The sequence below is a fragment of the Bombyx mandarina genome, chromosome 15 (assembly GCF_030267445.1).
Source record: "Bombyx mandarina strain Sakado chromosome 15, ASM3026744v2".
NCBI lineage: Eukaryota > Metazoa > Arthropoda > Insecta > Lepidoptera > Bombycidae > Bombyx > Bombyx mandarina.
In genome coordinates this window covers 11,976,807-11,997,202 of record NC_143221.1, presented here as the reverse complement: position 1 = coordinate 11,997,202, position 20,396 = coordinate 11,976,807, and the positions used below count along the sequence as shown (strand labels likewise).

The window sequence follows — 20,396 nt, the reverse complement described above, 5'->3', positions numbered from 1 at the left end:
TTTAAGTTTCATCTTTTAATAAATATAATAATCCAACATTACAACAATTATTTTTAATCCAACGCGCCACTAAGCGTCGTATCTTTCAATATCCGTACGGAAATAACACATTACGAGAATGTCAACTGCTTATTTAATATTAAACTTGATATATGGAGTTCGAATTCTCACGGGAATCGGGAATAAAACTGTGTTCGTGCCTTCAATAACCATACGCGTTGGAATTTATTGCATTTTGTGTTACAACAAAGATACAACGTTTTACGTTTTAAGTAAAACTGAAAAAGTGGTATTTTATGATCTATTCCTGCAGATAAAGCACACGTTTGTATTCACTTTAAGGGCTAGGTAGCGTTTATTTTACTATAGAATACAGGGGAATGAATCGAAAGAAACTTGAAGCTGGTTTCACACATATACAATAAAAAATAGCAGTACATCTGCTTACGCTTTGATGGCATTTCGTGCTTGAAGTGATTCAAATCCCCTTTTGCTCAACAACCTGCAAACTAGTGCAGTGTGACCCACTTTCCTGCTGGTCGCTCGGTCAGTACACTATCCAAAACCCGCCTAAACGAGACCGCCAGCTCGTATCCTTGAGATACTCCGCTGGGTTAAAACCAGTGTATATCGGGAAGAGCAGTCACCCGACACCCGGCTGCTCATTCACAAGATGCGACTTACTCGTCACTTTCTTAGGTCTTCCTCCCTAGGAAGAAGGAAGGGACCTAAAGTATAGCGTAGATTATGTACCTATGCAATTTCCATTAATTCACACTAAAACATAGTATGGTATGAAATCCTCGTGATTGCTCCGTCAAAAGTTCGCATCACATGTAAACAAAAATAATTGAGTATAGTACAAAACAAAGAACAGTTTAAAAAAAAACATAAAAATAATACTGTTTTTCAAAACTGTTTTAATAATCTCTTTTCAGCGCGAACCAGCGAGTCTGCGCGATGTTTACCGCGCACAAGCTTCCAACTTAATTACAGAGAAGCCTTCGGGAGTTAATTAAGTTAGGGACTTATCGTACATTGTGCCTTCTCTGCCCCCATTCGTAGGATAGGAAAACTGTTTGTCTCGTTTGTACTAATCGATTCGCGAAAATATTACGACAACAACGGAGCTGGAGGCATTTAATTGAAACATTGTGTTCTCGTGTAGTCGGCAGTTAATGTTATTAAATGTGACAGTTATTATAGTAGTTAGTACAGCAACTTAGTGGCTTTATACTGTACTCAAAGCAGAAGAATTCCGATTAATATTAGATCTTCCAGGTGCTGTTTTATTCTTCCGAACTTCAGCAGACCAATACAACGGCATATCAAACGTATCTTGAGCAAATCCTCAACGCCTTTGTCAAATATCTTTAATTCACGACGGCTATAGGTTTTTATGACATTACTATTTATCAAGCTTACTATACTTTACAAGCTAAAAGAAAAGAAGAAAAGAAGATAAAAAAGCATCAAAACAATTAGCAAAAGAAAAAAAAGACTAACTCCCGGGAAGAACTCTGAATTGTCGACGTAACAGTAAAGATCAAAATGTATAATATAATATACAAATAAATGTATGTACTGCAAAATTGCGATATCGTAATTGAATTACTAAACACTATCTCCATAAATCATAAGAGCATAGAACAAGAATAATCGGAAAGCTGTGCAACGGAAATGAAATAGCAGATCTACAGATCAAAACGAAAATATTTTTTCCAAGTAGTGTTTAGCTAAAATAAAAACTTTACGACTTTATGAAAATTATTATGAATTATTTATGAATTATGATGCAACTTTGTAGTCTGACCAATAAAATTAGTGTTTCACAACTCCCATGTTTTTACAGCTGACAATTTCAAAACATTAGAATAAACCTTTCTAATTGTAAAACACATGTAGTTAAAATATTAAATTATTTTCATAATTTCCAACGTTTAGCACGTACTCAGCATTCCTGTTTTGTTTTTTATGACGAGATACTTATCAAAATCAGAAGAAATATTTAATTCCACTGAATTGTTTTAGGACGCATTGTGATTACACAAGAGAAACATTTCGTGTTTATCTTTGAATGAAAATACAATTGAAACTTCGAAATCAAGCCGGACCGGCGTCATTCACATTGTGTTGCAGTGTTTCTTTTGCTATTTAGAAATTCAAAATTGACACCCAAAGAATGAAAAAAAAATTGATTTCAATGAATACATAACTTGCTTCTCCGTTGCAAAAGTAAAAAAATATATAATAGGAAAAGATAAACAGTTAAGTACTGTATTTTATTGTGTGTGACAATGTCAATGTCTATTGTCTTTCTTTCTTTTCACGTTTCTCTTGCTGTTTCTCAACCAACCCTCTTTTTAATACGCTTTTTTGTACCTATTTTGAGGATGGACTTTTGAATTAAAATTAACTTTTTTTCGAAATTTTAATAGTAAATCATAATAGTTTTAAAAAAATAGAATTAATCTATATTTTTTCAGTGATTATAATCGAATGTCGATCATTGGGTGAACAGTATTGTAAATAAATTCGTTAGAATTTCTTTTTTAACATCCAAACTATATTTATATTTTCTGTATTTATATTACAACTTGTATATTTCTTAGATTAAGCTTTTGTGATTGCCTACAATATCGTTAAATCGAATTATAGATGCAGAATATCGATTTAATTTTTCAAATTTACCAAAATTTATATTTCGTTCGCTCATGCGCCACAATTTCGCCTTAACCGAAGTGAAGAATTCAGGTTTTTCTAATTTAGAAAAGTTTTAAATAAACACTAAAATCCGCTGTGATGCTGTCGATGCCTTTATTACCATGGGTGGATATTATAATTGACAGGAAAAAAAATACTTAACTATCTGTATAATAAACGGCAATTTCGTAGGTAAAGACCTTATATCTAACTGGTGGTAAGGCAGATTGAGAGCCCAAACGGGTAGGCAATACCCGCCCTGCCTATAACTGCCGTGAAGCAGTAATGCATTTTGGATTGAAGGGTGGAGCTGCGGTTAGACTATAAAACAGAGTAATACTGCGGCTCGACAAGACAAGTTAATAAATTAGAAGAGCATTTCTAAAATCACTTCGGAGGCAATAAATAAATCGACGAGTATATTGTCAAGACTCCGAATGCTTGGTTAGCATTCTTGAAATATTTTTTTTTATAATTAGTCACACGTTGCTTTCATCTCAAAGCGTACCTCCCCTCATCTTCGAAGTCCCCGAGGACACCAAGTTTAGCCGAGACTCGCCGTGGCACCGCGCCGTTCCATTCTTGAATTACTTTTTGCTCAAGAAGTACTTACTACGTTCCGTGTCCAATTATATCAAATAAGAATAATGTTTACTGAATTTAAAGAGGCCTTAAGTTCAAAAAGGATTTTCTCCTAGTGCTCAAGCATGGCCTAGGTCAACAGCTTAAAACTGAAGCTTTATTGTATAGGAGGTGTTATTTAATTACATTATGTTATTAAGAGTTTATTTTAAAAAAGATAACAAGATTTATGAATGTGGTTAGGGATGAATCAACTATTGTGTTGTTGATTGAAGGTAATTGATTGCATTTTATATATTCAGAACACTTTATGCTGTCCGATTGCCATATTCCTTGTCTTCTGAAGAACGTGGATTATTAGAACGCTATCCCAAAATTAGTACCCCAAAATTTAAAGGGCGTTTCAGATATAATAAACTAGGAACGATAAGTTAACTTTGTAACTAAATTATAATGTATTTGTAAATTGAATGTGAATTGTGTGCTCAGATGTCTTGTATTTTTTTGTTGCCATCATTTGCAGATAAGTAACAGTCTCTTGAAGGGAATCAGTGTCGTTAGTGGACACGTGACCATGTGATGGCTGTACATTCTTTAATAATGTTGATTTTAAAACAAATTATTGAAATAAATAAATAAATATAAATAAATATTTACTAACAGTCACGCCACGTTAACTGGTTCCGTGATAAGTTCGTAAAGAACTTGTTTTTTTTTTTTTTTTTTTTTTATGATTGAAAGTTTACTGGTGGCCCGAAGGCCTTTCCAGTTTCACCAGGACAGGTGGGCGAGCAAAGGCTCAGCCAAGAGGGGTGGGATTTGCTAACAACTGCCCGAGCGCCTCCGAAGGAGACCTAACAACTCAAGTGCAATTGTTTCGCGAATGAATCTACTACCGGATCGGAATCGCGACCCGCTGAGAAGATCCGGCGAGAAACTCAGCGGGCTGATGCATGGGTTAGGTTGCACGTCGACCTCTTTGTCGAGTTCGACGAGTACGGTTGCCGGGGTCCCTAAGCCTGCCCCTAGTATTAGAGCTGAAGGCATCTAATGCAAAGGTTATTGGATCTGATGGATCCGTAAGGACGTGTCTAGGGCGTCGACGGTGACTGGCTCCTGCATGATCAGGATTCGGGGAGTAGTCAGCGGCGGCAACGATAAGGCGATTATCATGACGCATAGCCTTATCGAAGTATCGTTCCGACGCTGACTTCATGTATTTCCGAATTGATTCGAGGCCCAGGTCGTCGTGTAGGTCAACGTTCCTCACGAACCACGGAGCCCCGACAGCTAACCTGCAAAAGCGGGATTGTAGGGATTGGAGGGTGTCTATGTGTGTGCGGGCCGCGTGAGCGAACACCACACTCGCGTAAGTCATGACGGGCCGTATGCAAGTTTTGTAAAGTGTCACCTTGTTCCGAAGGGACATTTTACTCCGCTTACAGATCATGGGGTAGAGTCTACCGAGAATAAACGCGGCACGGTCACGGACTGATTTTATATGCGGGCGGAATGTCATCGATGCATCCAGGGTAACGCCCAGGTACTTGACCTTCCTGGCCCAGGGTATGGGAGCATAGAACTAAGTAACTACGATTACTACGTTTACAGCGGACATCTCGATTTAAGATCAAAATGATATGCATTTCTTACCAAAACATTTTTGTGAAGTATTAAAGTAATCTAGACCTAGAATCTAAGGCGAAAACACACATGTTAATTTCCAATCACAAATAGTATTTTCAACGAAGCCAATAATACCACTACTATTAAGCCCTGTTAGCCGATGAGAGTTCATAGTTTCCCCACCGGGTAAACATTGAAAGCCTTTTACCCGCGGCTGTTGGCGATTCCCACTGCGTGCTCAGGGTATGGGTTGTCTAAAGAGAGTTATCGGGGGTGTGAGATTCCTCCTCCTAATCCGGGAGGAAATCCGTGTGGAGCTTCCCCTCTGAAATAGCACCGCAGTACTTTTCGCTGGGTTGATGTCTATGCGCCATTTTCGGAACCACTGTCCTAGGGCTAGGGCTGCGCTCTGAAGCTTCTTCGCGATTAGGGACTTATTTCTACTAGAATAGTAAACAATCGTGTCGTCGGCGAATAAAGCTAAATGGGTCGGCGGCGACCGGGGAATATCGTTAACGAATAAGCTAAATAGGAGGGGTGAAAGAATAGAGCCTTGCGGGACTCCAGCTGTGAGAGGTCGTGGGGAGGAGCGGGTTCCCTCGACTCGATATCGAAAAGAGCGGTTCGACAAGAAGTCCCGTATGATGAGCACGAGACTATCCGGCACGCCCATGTTGAATAGTTTGAAAATCAAACCATTGTGCCAGACTTTGTCGAACGCTTTTGCGACGTCGAAGAAGAGAGCTCCCGTGTATAACGGTTTTGGTCGATTAAGCCCCAGAAGAATGTGCTCCGTGAGGCGGTGCACCTGTTGAACGCATGAGTGATTTGTACGGAATCCGAATTGTTCATCGATGAGAATGCCCTTGGATGAGACGAAGTCTCTGAGGCGTTTGTAGAGCAGACGCTCATACAGTTTGCCTAGAGACATGAGGAGGCTAATCGGGCGGTAGCTCGTCGGATGATTTTTTGGTTTACCGGGTTTATGTATGCCGATAACGTCCGCTTCTTTCCACACCGCGGGAAAGATACAGTTCGCCATAGCGGCATTGAAAATAGATGCCAACATCACGATGAGTTGGACGGGTAGAAGTTTAATAACGCGGTTAGATATACCGTCGGAACCGGGAGCCTTGCGAGGACGTAGGTCTTTGATCAAGTCTTTAACTTCTATCGGGGTGACGGGTGGTAACACATCCGATGTTGGCAAGGAGGCTCTGCGTTCTACCTCACTGTCTACTAATTCTACATGAACAGGGTCCACGGATTGAGTGCTGGGCGTGCACTGGGTTTGCAATGTATCGGCCAGCAACTCTGCTTTTTCGTCATCATCGAACGCCGCGAGTCGGCCTGAGGGGCCTACGAGGGGGGGCATAGTTACTACCGTATCCGATTTGAGAGTACGAGCTAAGCGGTAGTAAGACCTTTGGGAGGGCGCGAGTCCTTCTAAGAAATCAGACCATCTGGCATCTCGGACTTCGGCGATCCGAGACTTTACGTAGCGTTGTAGGGCACGCATTCGAATACGATTTCCCGCGGTAGGATACCTGTCGTAGGCGCGTATCGAGGCGTTCTTAGCTCTAAGGAGTTCCCTAATATCATCGGACAATTTGAAGCGGTGAAGGAAGTCCTCCGCTACAACTTGTTTCGATGACCTATCTAATGTCGAGGTGATGTGTGACGTTAAGATGTCTATGGCTTCAGCGGTATCCTGAGGAGACGGGATAGAGTCCGGGTTAAACGGGAGCGATGGTGGATCAGATTCAGCCAGGCTGATGCCCAGCGTGTGCCAATCCACCACAGTCCTCGTGACGGGAACGGCATCGGGAGCGCGACCGAGCTTCATAACGACGGGACGGTGGTCTGAATCTAACTCTGAAACTACTTCGATCGAGTGTAAGCGCAGAGTTACGTTTTTTAATAACGCTATGTCGAGTATATCCGGGCGATGCGCGATATTTAGCGGGTAGTGAGTCGGGGTTAGCGGAGCGACGATATCGAAGGCGAGATTATCGACTAACGCGTCAAGCCGCCTGCCATTCGGGGTTGTGGTGTGTGAGTTCCACCTGATGTGTTTACAATTTAGGTCGCCCGCCAGAATGACAGAGCTCCCCATACCGAGCAGCGCCTCGATATCACTGCTTAGAACGATCTTATCCGGTGGAAGATAAACGGACGCGATAACGATCGGCGCGTGTCCCGTCAGTGAGATTCGGCACACTGATGCTTCGATATTAGCGAGCGCGGGAGGATCGAGCGGGACGCAATGCAGGGCTCTTCTATAGTAAATGACGGTACCACCACCACGGGCAGAGAGCCTGTCGTTCCTGACCATGTTATAGTTCGCGATTTTAGGGTCACGGCGCGCGGGCTTAAGTAGGGTCTCCTGCACTAAAAAGATATCAATTTGATGGTCACGCAAAAATTCAGAAACCTGATCACGTTGATTTGCGAGACCGTAAGCGTTAAAAAATCCTATCGTTACGGATAGGGGCTTTATTCTACTTATATACGCCATTGATTACCGGCGGAGTGAGGGGAGGACGTACGTATTTAATGACGCGTATACGTCGGCGTATTCCTGCACAACGGCGATAAAGTGTTGTGCAGTGGAGGCAGCGCGAATGGCGTCGCCCAAAGCGTTAACGCGCTCAAAGTTGATCGACTGAAAGAAGTCGATCGCTAAAGCGAGATTTTCGGACGCGGTCGGAGGGCAAGTCGAAAGAACTTGTGTTACAGGTACCAGATAACGGAAATAAATATAAGATTTTTATTATACACATACACGTATTTAATATACATCCAAAACCCTGGAAAAGACATTTATATTTATCATACAAATATCTTCCCTTGGCGGGATTCGAACCCGCGACCCCCTTGTGTAGTGACCATGTCACTTACCACTACACCAGACGGCCGTCTCGAAGGAACCAATTCTAAACTATTCGTAATGAGATTATTTACCAACTCTAAACATAGCAAAAAACGGAACACGAAATAACCGAATAGACGAATCAGTTCCGAATGAAATCACTTATAATTTCAATAGAAGGTCGGCGGTTTTCAACAACATTAAATAACAATACTTATATTTGTATCATCATTATACAAGTAAGTAATTGGTAACAATAATAATCATAAACAAATAACAAAACAGAATACAGTAAATTATAAACTATAAGTCAACACAAATTTTATAAATAGGGCAGAATGAGTTAATGAGCAACCTGATGTTAATTAAATCACTGGTGAAGTTCTAGAAGTCTGTCCCTCGCACCTAGTCTGTTTAAATAAATATAATTGGGAGTATACTCCCAACTACAATTGATTGAGCATGTTTGTAACAGTTACGCGAATTTGATCACGTTAATAAAACGGAACACTATTTTCTAAACATTTTTAAATAAAGCCGCTTATAATTCTGTGTGTTTTGGTGGAAGTGGAGACGGTGGTAGGGGTATACGGTAGTATTTCTCGTAGATGCCATCCCAAAACTTCACTCTCTCTTCTGCCAAGGTATCCTTTAGTTCTATTTTGTTTCCCAGAGACATATATGGTGAAAGATCCTTATTAATAGATGGCCATTTCGGTAAAGATGAGCCTTCCGGAACTGGTTTGCTGGAACATGCAATTTTTATTATGAATTATGGAACGCATTAGATTATAGACAAACAATATTTAATCTATTCTCAATTTGACAACAGACGTCAAGAACAAAAGCTTGACAATAAATAGCATGCATGCGTGTGTGTGTCAAATACATGGTATGTAGTGTGTGTAATGTTTTCTTTATTGATTTAATGTATCTTTTATGTATTATTTAAAAAAAATATTAGCATTGTGCACTTCTTCTCTATATTCTCTATAAGTGTGGAAAATTTCATACTCCTCCGTCCGCGCAATTTTCGTAAAAAGGGATAAAAAGTTTTTGCTTCACGTATTAATATTTGTTTTGATGAATACACATTATGATTAAAATACAGTTTGACATTTTGATCTCGTGATGAAATAAATATAAATTAAAATGTTATTAATTTAATTTACGATGTAAATTAAATCGAAATGTAATATATCTATAAGTTCACAGTTATTATTATTTTGTATAGTGTAGTTTTGGCGAAATTTGTGATTATAGAAGTATAAAATACAATCATAATAGTGTACAAACTTACAATTCCAATTAATTATAGTCGAATTTCGACTACTGCGGGGCCTCTAGTCAAAACAAATATGCTAATTAGTTAGAATTATTTCATTCAAATTAATGGAGATTGTGGTTTTATTTTAATTTATTTTTTAAATTCAATGAGTATGGTCGACATGCATTACTATTCATCCGGTTTGAACGTTACTATTTCTGAATAAATTAAAAAGATTTTACCACAACCATTTGTCTTAATCGGGATAATCATTTTCAAACGGAGTCTGTCTACGATCGTTTCACAAGCTCTACACATTATAATGCTCTAATAAATCGAACTCACCCTGTTGTTATGAAATTATTCCACAACGTTCTCATTGTCTTTCTCATTTCTCTATATTCTTCAGTATCCACTACATCTTCTCTAGCCGTTATAGCAGGTCCATCCACTACTGCCATTGTTTGTGCACAGTGATTTGCTCCGCGGACATCCGTATGCGGCACCACCGGAACATTTTCATCAACAAAAGAATATTCATACAAATATACTTGATCGTGACCAGCCTCTGTTAGTAATCTAATAGATCTAAGTGCTGGTGTCATGAATATAACATCACTAAAATAGTTCACATAATTCAAAACGCCATCAGTGTTCACTGGACGATCACCAAAATATAATTTTTTGATAATTTTCGCTGCTTCCTTCTTGTGGCTTTCGTTTTTGAAGTGCAAATCAGCAGGAAGGAAATCCGAAAATCGTTTATTCATTTTTGTCTTCCACTCGTCAAAGAGATCTATACGCATGAGGCCTTCCATGTTGGCAAAGCCAATTAGCATAGGTACTTTTGGGTACTGCTTATTTTGTAGAAGGTTAATTGGAGCATCATCAAGTATTATTTCCTCTCCGACATCACGTTCGACGCAAGGTACAAACATAAACGTTGAGTCAGGTCTATCTATAAATGCATCGGAAGATAATTGTTGGTACGATGCTGTTTTGTAAAACTCTTCTAAAGCGTATATGTCATCAAACCTTTCAAATTTCAGTTGTTTAGCGTAATATTTAGCATTTTGTAATGGATCTAATTGGACCGCGAACGGTGCTAAATTCGATCCACTCTCAAGAATGATCTTGTGAAACAGACCTCGTACCGATTTTGAGAGCAACAACAAATCCACTGCTGCAGATCCTGCGCTGTATCCTATCAGTGTAACGTCATCTGGGTTTCCACCGAAGCTGCCAATATTTCTGTTGACCCAGCGCAATAATGCCACTTGATCTTTCAAGCCAGCGTTGCCTGGAGCGTCTTCAGTGCCCAGGCACAAAAACCCGTGTACGCCGAGACGATAATTAAAGTCAACAACTATTACTTTATTAATCCTCATAAGCTCTTTAAGTTCGACCCAATTGCCGTATCCTATTTGAAAAGCTCCTCCGTGAACGGCGACCACTACAGGCAAGTTCTTTTCCTCCGTGTCCGGTACGAACACATTTACAATAAGGCAATTTTCTTGTTGCGTTAAATTGCTATGTACTGGTCCAAGGGGCGTCTGTGGGCAAATGACGCCTTTATCTACTGCTTCGAAAGTATTCAGCCACACCGGTGGTGGAAGCGGCGCCTGAGAAAGAAATAGTTTGTTAATAATACATTGTGCAACAAGGAAGAAAAGTTGGACATTTTCTCCCGCGGGATGAGATGTCCTACTTTTTTCCTGCGGTGCATATACTATTTTTTCTCCTACCAGGCCGAAAGTTCGACATTGTAAAAAACTTAGCACCCGTGGAGTGGCTGTCGTCGGCAAAATCAGGAGATTGGGCCTCGACGTGGCGCTCAGTAAATCCGAGGCCATGTGGTTCCACAGGCCCCGGAGAGTGCCACCTGTCGATGCCCATATCGTGGTTGGAGGCGTCCGTATCGGGGTCGGGGTGCAGTTGAAGTACCTCGGCCTCATTCTGGACAGTCGTTGGACCTTCCATGCTCACTTTCAGAACCTGGTCCCTCGTTTGTTGGGGGTGGCCGGCGCGTTAAGCCGGCTTCTGCCCAACGTCGGGGGGCCTGACCAGGTGACGCGCCGTCTCTATACGGGGGTGGTGCGATCAATAGCCCTATACGGGGCACCTGTGTGTGGGCCAGTCCCTGGCCGCGGGGGTGGCGAAGCTGCTGCAACGGCCGCAACGCACCATCGCGGTCAGGGTCATCCGTGGTTATCGCACCATCTCCTTTGAGGCGGCGTGTGTACTGGCTGGGACGCCGCCTTGGATTCTGGAAGCGGAGGCGCTCGCTGCTGACTATCAGTGGCGGGCTGACCTTCGTGCCCGGGGCGTGGCGCGTCCCAGCCCCAGTGTGGTCAGAGCGCGGAGGGCCCAATCTCGGCGGTCCGTGCTGTAGTCATGGTCCAGACGGCTGGCTGATCCTTCGGCCGGTCGTAGGACCGTCGAGGCGATTCGCCCGGTCCTTGTGGATTGGGTGAATCGTGACAGAGGACGCCTCACTTTCCGGCTCACGCAGGTGCTCACTGGGCATGGTTGCTTCGGTGAGTTCCTGCATCGGATCGGAGCCGAGCCGACGGAAGAGTGCCACCATTGTGGTTGCGACTTGGACACGGCGGAGCACACGCTTGCTGCCTGCCCCGCATGGGAGGGGTGGCGCCGTGTCCTCGTCGCAAAAATAGGAAACGACTTGTCGTTGCCGAGTGTTGTGGCATCGATGCTCGGCGACGACGAGTCGTGGAAGGCGATGCTCGACTTCTGCGAGTGCACCATCTCGCAGAAGGAGGCGGCGGGGCGCGTGAGAGACGCACAATCCCGCCGCCGTCAAGCGGGGGCCAGGGAGGCGGATCTCGCCCAAGCCCTGGCCCTCTAAGTGTTTCGGGTCCCCCTCACATGTCGGTCTGGGGACCGGCGAGGGGGGCCTAAGAAGACGACGTGCAAGCTGCTCTGCACGCGTTTTACGCAAGAGCATCCGGGTGATGGAAGGCCGGCTATCCTCGACTCACGCTGGTTCTGGTCCAGCGGGGTATTCCGTAGGATAGCTCACTCTAACCGGCGCCATCTAGGCGGGCTTCGGATAGCCTGCCGACCGAGAGGGCTGGTGGTCGTGGCGCCGACGACCGCCGGTCCGGCGTCCCGAGGGGGAGGGTGATGGGAGAGATGTGCTCCGCACTAAACGCTTCACTTTCCCCCCTCTGCCTCTTCATGAGTTCTGTCTCATGCGAGGTTTGAACGTTGGTTGTTGAGCGACAGGAGGTTTTAGTCAGTTCGACTCTGACATGCCCCGCCCTCCATCCCCAGTGGAGGGCGGAAGTCCGGCGATTTCCTCCTGACAAAAAAAAAAAAACCCGTGGAGTGCCGAGCCGGAGTCCAGGGGCGAAGCCCCGGTGGGGTCCAGGGGCGAAGCCCTGGCGGGGTGTGGGGGGTCGGAGACCCCACGCACTGTTTTTTAATTTTTAAATAAACTACTACTAATTGAATAAGAACTGTCTGATGAACTCATCTTTGTTTAATGCTTCGCTATTCAATTTTATTGCCTTTTGTTTATTTCACTTTTACACTAAACACAATATTGCAAATTACCCGGGCACAACAATGGCGGAGAATTTTAGGTGCGTGAGAGCAGACGTGAACATTAACGCGCATGCGTACTTGTCAGTACCCAGGGAGGAAAAGTTAGACTTTCTTCCCTGTATAGCGGGACGAAAACCGAACTTTCGGCGTAGGTAGGAGAAAAAACTAATATTTTTTGGAACGGAGTTCCTTATCACACCTTTTGTTTGAGACCGAAAAAAGTAATAATGCAAAACGACACCAAAAACCGACGTATTTTTGCAGGGATTTTTGAGGCGCTTCCCTTAGGATCACTTAGGAAACTGAATCTTTTCTATCAATTGAGCTATTTGTCAAATTTTTTAAAATTTTTTTTACAAATATGCCACAAATTTTGCAGTAAACTGTTTTTGCTTTCTTTCATATTTGATTCGTTTCATTAATTAATATTGATTTTTTTGAAATCATTACTTAATACAAACATAAAAAACTATAGAAAGATCAAACTCCATTAAAACCGGGTGTTCTGAAGGTACCTCTTTTTTTTTGAAACTTACATCTTAATTTACAACCTACTAAGTTTAAATTAGATAATTGCTATTACCAATTTGCTAGGCGTTTTTGTTTAAAAAAAAACATTAATTGACATACATTTTACATAAAATATTTCCAATCAAACACTATTCAAATCTTAGCTATCTATAATATTAGTTAGTATCAAGCAAACGTTAACTACCATTTGCGAAATATAGTAAATTAATTCTATTCTCATTTTAGTCCTTTATTCACTTTGCAACCAGTACACAAGCTGACAATAAAGAGTTTCGAATGGTAAACCGTTGACGTCGCCCAAAGCACGTCATTACGGACCCTCCTGATTCATTAACGGTGCTTTAAGGCACCACAAGCACCGGTCACCGTCCTCGTCGAACCCGCCGCTTGCGACGAAGGGCTCGACGAGCGAATTAACCCATAGACACAGCCCACTGAGTTTCTCGATGGATCTTCTCAGTAGGTCGCGTTTCCGATCCGGTGGTAGATTCTGCGAAGCACTGCTCTTGATAGGGTCAGTGTTAGCAACACTCCGGTTTGAGCCCCGTGAGCTCACCTACACACGTTAGGGCAAAGCTGAAATAGCCTCTCAAGGCTATCAGCATAGGTTAAAAAAAAAGAGTTTTCAAATTATTAACCTCACCTTGAATCGCGCCGTTCCGCTTGGACCCGTAGCATAGGGTATATTATAAAAAGCAAACAGATCACCTTCGGGATCCCTATACCCCTTCACGGTTCCTTGAGATATTTTGACTTCTCTTGAATCGGTACTATCTGGCCTTACGCTAGCCAAAATAGCACATAAACTTAAACACGTGCTCCACCACATCGCAACGAACTTATGTGCAATGCTGAACCTATCGTGTTTTACATTTGAGCAACCGGACTACTAACTTACAATGATAATTGTTATCATCTCTGGGTAATAGCATGATAAATAATAATAGATAAATTATATCTTGGTAGATATTAAACAAGCATTTTGTGATGTCCATTAAATAAATTAATGTCTGTAACTAATGTTCAATTTTGATTGCTCTAGTTCTAAAAAGTTTCTGCTTTTCGTTTTTCCCAAGTTGCTACTTATTAAAATTCAAAAATATTTTTTATGAGTAAGATTTGGCTACAAATATATCATTAGTCTCTTTTCGCTTCGATTAGTTTCTCATTGCTCCTGTAGATGGCAGTAACATATCCTATATTTTATTTTAATGAAGAATTATGTAAATTTTCAGAAACTACAAATTGATTCAATTTGTCTATAACAATTAAAGGCTTTTGATAATTTTTTTTTTTTTGTGTTTTTTTTTTGTTGTCCTATAGGCAGACGACGAGCATACGGCCCACCTGATGGTGAGTGGTTACCGTCGCTCATGAACGTCAGCAATGCCAGGGGAAGAGCCAAGCCGCTGCCTATCGTGTTTAGTTACACAATAATTAAATGTCTTAACTTTAACAACATATAAGCTTAGGGGCTTCCGCTACAAGATGTCGATAGTTTCCATACAAAAAAAATATTTGTCTTAAGTATCGTAGTTTCAGGGCCCAGTTGGTAAGTGTGATGGCGTCTATGCGCCACTATCGGCTAGGCTCTATAGCACGAAGTTAGCCGACCTCCGATGATACCATCTCTCGGGAATCGTGCTGCGTTTCGTACAACTACCAAACTAATGACCATCTCCGATATATTTACTATGCACACAATACACATTACAAGCTAAAAAAGAAAATATACACAATAAATAACACCAAGTAAAAAAATTGGCTTGTAATTGCACTCTTATTGTACTTATTGTCTCTGTACTGTAGCATTATGTATTAACCTTGACCTTGGTTGTTAAAATACCTACCAACGCTCCATTGAAATTGGTAATACATATTTATTTTGATCAAATAATTGTACTTACTGCATTAATCAAACAATAAAATGGATAATTTGTTCTCTACATTTATAAAAATTAATAATTTTCTGGAGGTTAATTCTTAAAGTTACTTAGGTAGGTATGTATGTAACCATTTAAATTTAAATTCAATTTATTTCACAATATATCTCTGCGAATAGTTAAAATTACACCATAAATGTTCCTAACTAGTTCCTAGACCTAAAATTGACGTTATTACATGTGGACGCATTTCAAGGTTTGATATACAAACTGTACAACATGGGAGTGCCAGACAGACTCGTGCTCATCATACGAGACTACTTGTCGAACCGTTCGTTCCGATATCGAGTCGAGGGAACGCGCTCCCGCCCCCGTCACGTCACAGCCGGAGTCCCGCAAGGCTCCGCCCTCTCCTCGTTACTGTTCAGTTTGTATATCAATGATATACCCCGGTCTCCGGAGACCCATCTGGCGCTCTTCGCCGATGAGACGGCCATCTACTAGGCGGAAGAAGGCGTTGCTTCATCGGCGACTTCAGACCGCAGCTACCACCATGGGATAGTGGTTCTGGAAGTGGCGCATCGACATCAACCTCACGAAAAGCACAGCGGTGCTCTTAAAAAGGGGTCGCCCTCCGAACACCACGTTGAGCATCCCTCTCCCGACTAGGCGCGTCGACACCTCCGCCTCCGCCATTCGCCCAATCACAATGTACGACCAGCCCATACCGTGGGCCCCGAAGGTCAAATATTTAGGCGTCACCCTCAACAGAAGGATGACATTCCGCCCCCATATAAAGACGGTACGCGACCGTGCCGCCTTCATACTAAGACGTCTCTACCCGATGATATGCAGGCGAAGTAAAATGTCCCTTAGAAATAAGGTGACACTCTACAAAACTTGCATACGCCCCGTCATGACCTACGAAAGTGTAGTGTTCGCTCACGCGGCCCGCACTCACTTAAAATCATTCCAAATCATTCAATCCCGTTTTTGCAGGATAGCCGTCGGAGCCCCGTGGTTCGTCAGGAACGTCGACCTCCATGACGACCTGGACTTAGAGTCCATCAGTAAGTATTTACAGTCGGCGTCGATGCGCCACACGACACGAGAACCCTCTCATCGTGGCCGCCGGTAACTACATTCCCGATCTTGCGGAAAGAATGGAAAGCAGTCGACGTCGCCCAAAACACGTAATTTCGGATCCTCCCGATCCACTAACGGTGCTTTTAGGTACTTCAAGCACCGGTCACCGTTCTCGTCGAACCCGTCGCTTGCGACGAAGGGCTCGACGAGTAAATTAACCCTCAGACACAGCCCACTGAGTTTCTTGCTGGATCTTCCAAGTGGGTCGCGTTTCCGATCCGGTGGTAGATTCTACGAAGCACGGCTCTTGCTAGGGTTCGTGTTAGCAACGTCGTCAGGTTTGAGCCCCGTGAGCTCACCTACTAGTTAAGGTTACGCTGGAATAGCCTCTCAAGGCTACCAGCTTAGGTAGGAAAAAAAAAGGTCAACATTTCGTCAATTATATTTTTGCATATTTCCGAATCTAATTTTGCCAACAGACTGTTTGAGGATGATGAATTATTAAAGTTGAACAAACACGACAGAATGTAAATACTCTTTGTTTTAAAACGTTCGAGACATACGGAACAAATAAAGGTGATACAAATATCTATAGAAATAATAAGTTGTTCGGAAAGTTACCTATTTCGATTTTTCCCGACAGAGGATTTAATTGTATTTTTTTGCACCCAACGTCATATTTTAGCCATATAATTTTTAAGGCGCGATAAAGACATTAGTTGATGCGAACCGGCGGATAACAACACGTGAGATCGGATTGAGGTTAAATTTATCAAATTCAACAGTTTATGACCACTTGAAAGGCCTGGGATTATCCTTGAAGCTCGATGTATGGGTTCATATCCACAAAAAAAGCGAAATTACTTTCGGAACAACCCAATATATGATACTGTTCTATGAAAACTGTGGCACACCTGCTCACGTGCAAATATGTAACACACATAAATGTAGATAAGAGAACGATAATGCCACTCAACACTTTCAGATATTATGTCATATTCTATGTTGCATTAGCATGATAGCTTTTACTGCCTATGATCGGTATAATAACATAAATAGATATCCGATGAGTTTCTCGCCGTATCTTCTCAGCGGGTCGCGATTCCGATCCGGTAGTAGATTCATTCGCGAAGCAGCTGCTCTTGGGTTGTTAGGTCTCCTTTGGAGGCGTTCGGGTAGCTGTTAGTAAATCCTACCCCCAGGGATTTAATGTGTAATTTTATCGTCGAAAATGATAGAAAGATGATATACACTAATAGATTTTACCTGTGAACTCGGTATTTACTTTTCAGATAAATCATGATCTCCTGCCCAACTGTTGCTAATGGCCAATTGGAAATTGACTTAATCGTTATCATCTTATTAACCATTTGTGACATTTCCATGTAACTATCATTAACCTTTCTTAAAATAAAATAAAATTACGATACGGTCAGTCTTGTGTTTTATTTAAAATGACGTACATTACATACATTTCGATTTATATGTGTTTTCCTAAAATTTAATTAGGAATTGCGGGAGATTTGGGAGTACGATAGTGCTTATCGTATATTTCATCCCAGAAGCGAAATCGTTGTTCGAGCAATACTCCTTTCAGTTCTACGTTGGAACCAAAAGACATGTGCAGAGTCTTGTACTCGTTTGCTGGCGGCCAGGAGGGCAGTGATGAATTTGCTGGAACTGGTTGCCTAAAAACAAATATAATAGTTAACCTTAAAACCTATTTATTTGTCAATAGGCTATTTAATTAAATATTTTCATAGATCGTTTTCTCGCATTAAAACTGTATAATGTCAAAACTTACTAAATTTTACAGGAGCGTGTTTTAAAGGTTTAACATATGATATTTTTAATATTAATCATCTTTGATATTCTATATATCTCATAATTTATTTTTTAGTTTTTACCAATTACATTATTTGTCTTTTAAAGTAAGATAAAATTATCTATTAATTTTGTTAATAGTTGTCAAAATATAGGTAAACTAAAAAAAAAAAAACTAAAACTAAACTAAGTACGCCCTTTTGACAGTATTTGTGAGAAAAATACTAGTGATACCAAATGTTTTCGAATATTAACTCAATTTCGAATATTTTTGGAAATTGTACACTCTTAATGCGAAAAGACGACATGTCATGTGTATTTATAGCGTTTGTGGCGAAACGAGTTTCTCTTATCCTTTCAGAATTATATCTTGGTGTGGATCAGAACACTTGGATACTAAGGGCGGCAGTGTCAATTTACTTTTAGTGACATTCGTGTATGCCAGGCCACTGCATTAACGTGTGGGACGGCGTTTCGGCAATGTCTGCCCGAACTAAAGAAATATTGATACGTTTACGCCATTTACAATATTTAGGTATTGTGCCAAAACGTGGATGAGGTCATAAATTATATCCGAGAGTACAGTTTTTGTTAGCTCAGCGCACACAAAAAATAAGATGTAGCTGTGAAGTGGCAATAAGCAAGCTCAAACACTGCTTTTAGTGTAAATTTTACAGATATTTCATATAGCATGCTTATTATTACACTTTATTTTCACACAAAACCTTTAATGAAATAAATTTTAAGCTAAGCCTCTACATATTTGTCAAATTTATATTGTAATATAGAGTTTGAAGGTAACTTACCTAGTAGTTATAAAGTTAGACCACATCTCTCTCATTATTTTCTTAATAGCTCTGAAGCCATCTGAAATGTTAGTCTCATCTGAAAGAGTTGAACTTCTTCCATCAAGCAATGCATTATTTTGAGCGCAATGCTCAGTGCCACGAACATTGGTGTACGGAATTATAGTTACATCATCGTCGACATATGAATATTCGTACAGGTACACCTGGTCGTTACCATTTCTTGTATGTAGCTGAACCGACCAGAGCATCGAGTAAGAGAACATGACATCTGTGAAATAGTTGATAAAATTCAAAATTGTATCGCCTGAAACTTCAGCGTCGCCGAAATAGAATTGTTTTATTTTAGCTGCAATTTCCTCTCTTTCCTGTTCATTATCAAATTGTAGATCGATTGATAAAAAGTTCGAAAACTTTTCGTTCATTTCATCTTTCCATTCCTCAAAGAACGGTAGTCTTATCAAACCTTCCATACTCGTAAAGCCATAAATAATTGGCATTTTCGGATAATCGCCTTTTTTCAAAATGTCGATTGGCGCCTCCTTGAGAAACATTTCTTGTCCTATGTCTCGTTCTACACAAGGAGCGAATTCGACTCCAGAATGTTTTCTGTTTCTAAAATTTGTTAATAGTAACTTTTCAATTGGGATATTTTTATAAGATTCTCCAAGAGCAGCTATGTCTTCCACGTTTGTGAAGTTTAACACTAAACCTTGCTCTTGAGCAGATCCCAGAGGGTCTATTTGCACGCTAAAACCACTTAAGCTGGCACCACTACCTGCGATAACCTTATTGAATAATCCCCTCGTGGTATCTGATAGCATCAACAGATCTACGGAAGACGAACCGGCACTGCAGCCCGCTATAGTAACATCATTAGGATTACCGCCGAAGCTGGCGATGTTTCTGTTCACCCAACGCAAGAGTGCCACTTGATCCTTAATGCCTGCGTTACCTGGTGCGTCTTCTGTACCAAGACACAAAAAACCGTGAATCCCTAAACGGTAATTAAATGTAACGACGATTAAATTCTTCGTTTGGATAAGTTTTTTTGGAGATAGCTTATTGTATAAAATATTTTATATAAAAACTGTAATAAATATTAATAAATACAACAAAAACCTTGTATCGGTCTACTCCGGTAGGGGTGGTCGCGTAGGGTATATTGTAGAAAACAAAAATATCTCCTGTGTCGTCCTTGTAACCTCTCACGGGGCCCTGGTCTGTTTGGACTATTCTCGACAAGTCCCCATCGTGATGTCCCAGAACATGGACCACAGACGCGATCACAAGGAACGTCTTTATCAACATAATGTGTCTTCAGCAATGAAAATAACTCAGCAAACCGCAGCTTACATACTTCACGTTATCTATTTAGATAGCCCCCTGTTCATAAGTACAGAAATCTTTGACTCGTGCTCCTTATGTTGAATCGAGTGTTAAGACAATTCATATGATCAGCTAATGTTTTTTTATCAATATTAGATAACAGGTTTGAAGTAACGCAAATAACGTATTGTATTTTTCATTGTTTTTTTTTTAAACAGAATTCAGTATAAATTGTTCATAGTATTTACTTTCCTTCTACCAACAAATACCGAGGTTAAATAATTGATATTTGCGTAATCGTTTATAACCATAAATCTTAA

At 41.2% G+C, this 20,396-nt stretch overlaps 2 protein-coding genes across 2 annotated transcripts; both read right to left on the bottom strand.

Moving 5' to 3' along the window:
• Positions 1–7,678: 7,678 nt before the first annotated feature.
• LOC149501500 (uncharacterized) lies at positions 7,679–14,164 on the bottom strand. Its single transcript, XM_089733313.1, has 3 exons — positions 13,792–14,164; positions 9,396–10,672; positions 7,679–8,529 (listed from the first exon to the last, which is right to left on the bottom strand). Exons 1-3 carry the CDS (start codon positions 13,975–13,977, stop codon positions 8,325–8,327), a joined length of 1,668 nt encoding a protein of 555 aa, XP_089589439.1. The 5' UTR covers positions 13,978–14,164; the 3' UTR covers positions 7,679–8,324.
• A 3,384-nt stretch (positions 14,165–17,548) lies between these two features.
• Positions 17,549–20,058, bottom strand: LOC149501499 (esterase FE4-like). Its single transcript, XM_089732838.1, has 3 exons — positions 19,953–20,058; positions 18,748–19,744; positions 17,549–17,805 (listed from the first exon to the last, which is right to left on the bottom strand). Exons 1-3 carry the CDS (start codon positions 20,056–20,058, stop codon positions 17,619–17,621), a joined length of 1,290 nt encoding a protein of 429 aa, XP_089588964.1. The 3' UTR covers positions 17,549–17,618.
• Between the last annotated feature and the right edge of the window lie 338 nt (positions 20,059–20,396).